The following is a 7,385-nucleotide window of genomic DNA, read 5'->3' as shown; positions in this document are numbered from 1 at the left end:
TAACCCCAGGGAGGGAGGGGGGGAGAGCATAGAGTGCGGCATGAGGACCCCAGGGAGGGAGGGGGGAGAGCATAGAGTGCGGCATGAGGACCCCAGGGAGGGAGGGGGCAGATCATAGAGTGCGGCATGAGGACCCCAGGGAGGGAGGGGGGAGATCATAGAGTGCGGCATGAGGACCCCAGGGAGGGAGGGGGGAGAGCATAGAGTGCGGCATGAGGACCCCAGGGAGGGAGGGGGGGAGAGCATAGAGTGCGGCATGAGAACCCCAGGGAGGGAGGGGGGAGAGCATAGAGTGCGGCATGAGGAACCCCAGGGAGGGAGGGGGGGAGAGCATAGAGTGCGGCATGAGGACCCCAGGGAGGGAGGGGGGGAGAGCATAGAGTGCGGCATGAGGACCCCAGGGAGGGAGGGGGGAGAGCATAGAGTGCGGCATGAGGACCCCAGGGAGGGAGGGGGGGAGAGCATAGAGTGCGGCATGAGGACCCCAGGGAGGGAGGGGGGAGAGCATAGAGTGCGGCCATGAGGACCCCAGGGAGGGAGGGGGGAGAGCATAGAGTGCGGCATGAGGACCCCAGGGAGGGAGGGGGGAGAGCATAGAGTGCGGCATGAGGACCCCAGGGAGGGAGGGGGGGAGAGCATAGAGTGCGGCATGAGGAACCCCAGGGAGGGAGGGGGGAGAGCATAGAGTGCGGCATGAGGACCCCAGGGAGGGAGGGGGAGAGCATAGAGTGCGCCATGAGGACCCCAGGGAGGGAGGGGGGAGAGCATAGAGTGCGCCATGAGGACCCCAAGGAGGGAGGGGGGAGAGCATAGAGTGCGGCATGAGGACCCCAGGGAGGGAGGGGGGAGAGCATAGAGTGCGGCATGAGAACCCCAGGGAGGGAGGGGGGGAGAGCATAGAGTGCGGCATGAGAACCCCAGGGAGGGAGGGGGGAGAGCATAGAGTGCGGCATGAGGACCCCAGGGAGGGAGGGGGAGAGCATAGAGTGCGGCATGAGGACCCCAGGGAGGGAGGAGAGTATAGAGTGCGGCATGAGGACCCCAGAAAGGCATGGTGGGGTGGGAAGAGTGCATACATAGTAATTAAGACTGATAAAAACGGTTCCTTGCCGGTTCTACCCGGTGATTAGTGCAACGTGAAAGGAGTTACCGGTTACAGCTAACCGGTAGCAACGCGGCAATCCGAGCCGGGGAAAAAGCAGAGTTCTTACCGGTTCGTTGCCGTCTTGCTGTGCAGTGTGAATGGGTGGAGCATAAGGGAAACCAGTCTCTTACCTGAACATCCGTCACCCGAGAGATCGTGCAGTTCTTCAGGTCTTCAATGACCCCCAGGAGCATCTGGTTACTGGTGATTTGCCCAAAATGAATCCTGTAACAGGAGAGGACAATGTGGTAATCCTAATGTATAACGGGAACAGCATCCAAACCCCAATATCTGTCTCCCTCTGTGTATATCAATATGTACTCAAACATACCTGCACCCCAAATATCCAACGTATCCCCCATACAGATATCTATGAGCCAGCATTCCATTAGCCATCTGGTTCACACACGTCACCCCGGGACCAGCCCATGTTACCCCAACACAAGTACTCTATCACATAAGGAGATTAATGTCCTACCTGTTAAATCTCTTTCTTTGAGGACGTCAGGGGCCACAGGGCTAACACTGGGTAGTGGAGTGGGAGAGAGTGCATTCCAGTACGCAAAAGGTTAAACTTCTACTGCCTCTGTGTCCCTGGCTGCATGAGTAGAGGGCGGGAATCGGCTGTGGGATGTGCAGCATACTGTCCCCATGGGAAATGGCTGCCAGGGATCTGCCTCATGCAGCGCCGGTATAGCGGCGGGGATCCGGTGCTTACTGGGCGGCCCTGCTGCTGCCCACACACAAATCTCCCTGGTGGCCCAGCCACCCGCATGCCCGTTGGGCTGTCCCCAACGTCTGGCTGCTCAGCAGCATTATATAGTACTCGCTCCCTACTGGGAGCATCTTACCTCCTGGCATGTGCTGCTTTCCCAGGTCCGACCTGTGGCTGTGTCTCCGGAGTGCCCGGGGATGGCTGCGGTCACACACCGATGCGTGGTGCTGCAGTCGCCGGGCCGAGGTGACGGAGCAGCAGCGCTGGTGTCTAACAGAACCCCTGCGCTGCTGCTCTGTCATTGACCAAAGTCGGTGTAAAAATAAAATAATTAAAATTCAAAATGAAAGCTGCATATAGCAGCCCCCCTCTATGGTGCTGGCTCCTGCCAGCACCAAAAAAACTGAGCTGCCTGGCCTGGAGGTGGGGTAGAGGAGGAGGGGAGGAGCCTGGTGCAGAAGAAGTTTAACCTCTTGGGTGCTGGAAGCTCTCTCCCACTCAAACTACCCAGCGTTAGCCTGTGGCCCCTGACGTGTCCTGAAGAATAAATCCTATACACAAACAAAAGACCCATTAAGGTAGCCTACACGCAGCAGCCCAGGCAATCCCCCCGCCAACCATGCATGCCACCTTCCCTATATGTGCCCCAGCCCAGCATGCACGCCACCCTCCCTACACGTGCCCCGGCGCAGCGTGCATGCCACCCTTCCCTACACTTGCCCCAGCGCACTTCTACACGTGCCCCAGCCCAGCGTGCACACCACCCTCCCTACACATGCCCCAGCGCAGGACGCACGCCACCTTCCCTATACGTACCCCAGCTCAGCACACACCACCACATCTTCCCTGCATGTTTCCCAGCCCAGCGTGCACGCCACCCTCCCTAAACATGCCCCAGCACAGGGCGCACACCACCCTCCCTACACATGCCCCTGACCAGCGTGCACGCCACCCTCTGTACACGTGCCCCAGCGCAGGGCGCACACCACATTTCCCTACACATGCCCTGGGCCCATCGTGCACGCCACTCTCCCTACACATGCCCCAGCTCAGCGTGCACACCACCCTCCCTACACGAGCCCCAGTCCTGGATACACGCCACCCTCCTTGCACATGCCCTGGGCCCAGCGTGCACGCCACCCTCCCTACACATGCCCCAGCGCAGGACGCACGCCACCTTCCCTATACGTACCCCGGCTCAGCACACACCACCACATCTTCCCTGCATGTTTCCCAGCCCAGCGTGCACGCCACCCTCCCTGCACGTGCCCCAGCGCAGGGCGCACGCCACATTTCCCTACACGTGCCCCGGCCCATCATGCACACCACCTTCCCTACATGATGCGGCAGCAGCTGGCCGAGCACTGACCTGAGTAGGAAGAAGAGGCAGCGACAGATCAGCTCCACATTCTGACTGCTCCGGATGTAATCCCTGAAGAGAGCCAGCAGATCCGGAACATAGGAGAATGGGAGAACCAGGAGAGACTCCTCCAGCTCGCTGCACAAACACAAGTCAGTCAGAGAAGGCTAACCCAACACTCAGACCCCAACCATCCACCCAGCTACAGCCTGGAAGCTATTGCCCCTGCCCTCACTGCTGAGATCGGGAGATCTGCACCTACAGGGTATTACCATGATCCATGTGACTGACCTGTAATACTATCCTCCAGCCAGCAGGTGTCACTGGATAGAGAACAGCTCTTCCCCTGAGAGTAACTGCAACACTGACACCTGCTGGCCAGATACAGTAGTGTAAGGACCTTGCTGCATGAGGTCAATGAGAATCTGCAACCTTCTCTTATATGGACATTCTACACAATGAGTAATAAACCCGAATGATTCTTTCCCATCACTGACACTGGGATATCTATGTATAATCAGTGGCAGGATCCTGCATCGCCTGAGGGCCACATACCTGGACTTCACTTTCTTTATTACATCCAGAACATAATCTGCGGACTGTGGGGAAAGAAGGGGAGAGGTTAATACCGTATAAGGTACAAAGGAAGGTTGTGGTGAATTCCTATAGGCAATTCACCACAACCTGTGGATATGTGGATACAGACGGACGTTAAATCTAAGACACACACAAATTAGCCAGCAGGGGGCTCTAGATCCTGCAGCACTATGTCCTTGTGAACAGTACACTGGGGTCGGTCATGTGATCATGCAGAGCTAATGACAGCTGACAGCATCCGATGTGTCCTAGCAGCTCACTGAGCATGCTTCTGCCAGTACATGGGCGATCCCCTCTCTCAGTAACAGTCATGTGATCATGCATAGCCAATGACGGCTGACAGCATCGGATGTGTCCTAGCAGCTCACTGAGCATGCTTCTGCCAGTACATGGGCGGTCCCCTCTCTCAGTAACAGTCATGTGATCATGCAAAGCTAATGACAGCTGACAGCATCCGATGTGTCCTAGCAGCTCACTGAGCATGCTTCTGCCAGTACATGGGCGGTCCCCTCTCTCAGTAACAGTCATGTGATCATGCATAGCCAATGATGGCTGACAGCATCGGATGTGTCCTAGCAGCTCACTGAGCATGCTTCTGCCAGTACATGGGCGGTCCCCTCTCTCAGTAACAGTCATGTGATCATGCAGAGCCAATGACGGCTGACAGCACCGGATGTGTCCTAGCAGCTCACTGAGCATGCTTCTGCCAGTACATGGGCGGTCCCCTCTCTCAGTTACAGTCATGTGATCATGCAGAGCCAATGACGGCTGACAGCACCGGATGTGTCCTAGCAGCTCACTGAGCATGCTTCTGCCAGTACATGGGCGGTCCCCTCTCTCAGTAACAGTCATGTGATCATGCAGAGCCAATGGTGGCTGACAGCACCGGATGTGTCCTAGCAGCTCACTAAGCATGCTTCTGCCAGTACATGGGCGATCCCCTTTCTCAGTAACAGTCATGTGATCATGCAGAGCCAATAATGGCTGACCGCATCGGATGTGTCCTAGCAGCTCACCGAGCATGCTTCTGCCAGTACATGGGCGGTTCCCTCTCTCAGTAACAGTCATGTGATCATGCAGAGCCAATGACGGCTGACAGCACCGGATGTGTCCTAGCAGCTCACTGAGCATGCTTCTGCCAGTACATGGGCGGTCCCCTCTCTCAGTAAAAGTCATGTGATCATGCAGAGCCAATGACGGCTGACAGCACCGGATGTGTCCTAGCAGCTCACCGAGCATGCTTCTGCCAGTACATGGGCGGTCCCCTCTCTCAGTAACAGTCATGTGATCATGCAGAGCCAATGACGGCTGACAGCACCGGATGTGTCCTAGCAGCTCACCGAGCATGCTTCTGCCAGTACATGGGCGGTCCCCTCTCTCAGTAACAGTCATGTAATCATGCAGAGCCAATGGAGGCTGACAGCACCGGATGTGTCCTAGCAGCTCACCGAGCATGCTTCTGCCAGTACATGGGCGGTCCCCTCTCTCAGTAACAGTCATGTGATCATGCAGATCCAATGACGGCTGACAGCATCGGATGTGTCCTAGCAGCTCACTGAGCATGCTTCTGCCAGTACATGGGCAGTTCTCTCTCTCAGTAACAGTCATGTGATCATGCACAGACAATGCTGGCTGACAGCACCGGATGTGTCCTAGCAGCTCACCGAGCATGCTTCTGCCAGTACATGGGCGGTCCCCTCTCTCAGTAACAGTCATGTGATCATGCACAGCCAATGACGGCTGACAGCACCGGATGTGTCCTAGCAGCTCACTGAGCATGCTTCTGCCAGTACATGGGCGGTCCCCTCTCTCAGTAACAGTCATGTGATCATGCACAGCCAATGACGGCTGACAGCACCGGATGTGTCCTAGCAGCTCACTGAGCATGCTTCTGCCAGTACATGGGCGGTCCCCTCTCTCAGTAACAGTCATGTGATCATGCAGAGCCAATAATGGCTGACAGCATCAGATGTGTCCTAGCAGCTCACTGAGCATGCTTCTGCCAGTACATGGGCGGTCCCCTCTCTCAGTAACAGTCATGTGATCATGCACAGCCAATGACGGCTGGCAGCACCGGATGTGTCCTAGCAGCACACTGAGCATGCTTCTGCCAGTACATGGGCGGTTCCCTCTCTCAGTAACAGTCATGTGATCATGCACAGCCAATGACGGCTGACAGCATCGGATGTGTCCTAGCAGCTCACTGAGCATGCTTCTGCCAGTACATGGGCGGTCCCCTCTCTCAGTAACAGTCATGTGATCATGCAGAGCCAATAATGGCTGACCGCATCGGATGTGTCCTAGCAGCTCACCGAGCATGCTTCTGCCAGTACATGGGCGGTTCCCTCTCTCAGTAACAGTCATGTGATCATGCAGAGCCAATGACGGCTGACAGCACCGGATGTGTCCTAGCAGCTCACCGAGCATGCTTCTGCCAGTACATGGGCGGTTCCCTCTCTCAGTAACAGTCATGTGATCATGCAGAGCCAATGACAGCTGACAGCACCGGATGTGTCCTAGCAGCTCACTGAGCATGCTTCTGCCAGTACATGGGCGGTCCCCTCTCTCAGTAACAGTCATGTGATCATGCAGAGCCAATGACGGCTGACAGCACCGGATGTGTCCTAGCAGCTCACTGAGCATGCTTCTGCCAGTACATGGGCGGTCCCCTCTCTCAGTAAGTCATGTGATCATGCACAGCCAATGACGGCTGACAGCATCGGATGTGTCCTAGCAGCTCACTGAGCATGCTTCTGCCAGTACATGGGCGGTTCCCTCTCTCAGTAACAGTCATGTGATCATGCAGAGCCAATGACAGCTGACAGCACCGGATGTGTCCTAGCAGCTCACTGAGCATGCTTCTGCCAGTACATGGGCGGTCCCCTCTCTCAGTAACAGTCATGTGATCATGCAGAGCTAATGACAGCTGACAGCATCCGATGTGTCCTAGCAGCTCACTGAGCATGCTTCTGCCAGTACATGGGCGGTCCCCTCTCTCAGTAACAGTCATATGATCATGCAGAGCCAATGACGGCTGACAGCACCGGATGTGTCCTAGCAGCTCACCGAGCATGCTTCTGCCAGTACATGGGCGGTCCCCTCTCTCAGTAACAGTCATATGATCATGCAGAGCCAATGACAGCTGACAGCATCGGATGTGTCCTAGCAGCTCACTGAGCATGCTTCTGCCAGTACATGGGCGGTCCCCTCTCTCAGTAACAGTCATGTGATCATGCAGAGCCAATGACGGCTGACAGCACCGGATGTGTCCTAGCAGCTCACTGAGCATGCTTCTGCCAGTACATGGGCGGTCCCCTCTCTCAGTAACAGTCATGTGATCATGCACAGCCAATGACAGCTGACAGCATCGGATGTGTCCTAGCAGCTCACTGAGCATGCTTCTGCCAGTACATGGGCGATCCCCTCTCTCAGTAACAGTCATGTGATCATGCAGAGCAAATAATGGCTGACAGCATCGGATGTGTCCTAGCAGCTCACCGAGCATGCTTCTGCCAGTACATGGGCGGTCCCCTCTCTCAGTAACAGTCATGTGATCATGCACAGCCAAT

At 56.3% G+C, this 7,385-nt stretch overlaps 1 protein-coding gene across 4 annotated transcripts in view; it reads right to left on the bottom strand.

The window, feature by feature from the left end:
* Positions 1–975: 975 nt before the first annotated feature.
* WDR3 (WD repeat domain 3) overlaps positions 976–7,385 on the bottom strand; it is a 41,583-nt gene continuing 35,173 nt past the window's right edge. The window contains exons 24-26 of one of the 4 annotated variants that reach the window (XM_083171476.1): positions 3,775–3,818; positions 3,229–3,357; positions 976–1,369 (exon numbers count right to left, since the gene is read on the bottom strand). In XM_083171476.1, coding sequence (XP_083027602.1) covers positions 1,147–1,369; positions 3,229–3,357; positions 3,775–3,818 — 396 coding nt within the window. In that variant the 3' untranslated portion in view covers positions 976–1,146. The remainder of the gene's footprint in view (positions 1,370–3,228; positions 3,358–3,774; positions 3,819–7,385) is intronic. The other 3 variants (XM_083171475.1, XM_083171474.1, XM_083171473.1) reach the window with 3 other exon arrangements.

The sequence above is a fragment of the Crinia signifera genome, chromosome 2, assembly GCF_055691185.1.
Source record: "Crinia signifera chromosome 2, ASM5569118v1, whole genome shotgun sequence".
Lineage (NCBI taxonomy): Eukaryota > Metazoa > Chordata > Amphibia > Anura > Myobatrachidae > Crinia > Crinia signifera.
This window is presented reverse-complemented; position numbering and strand designations above follow the sequence as displayed.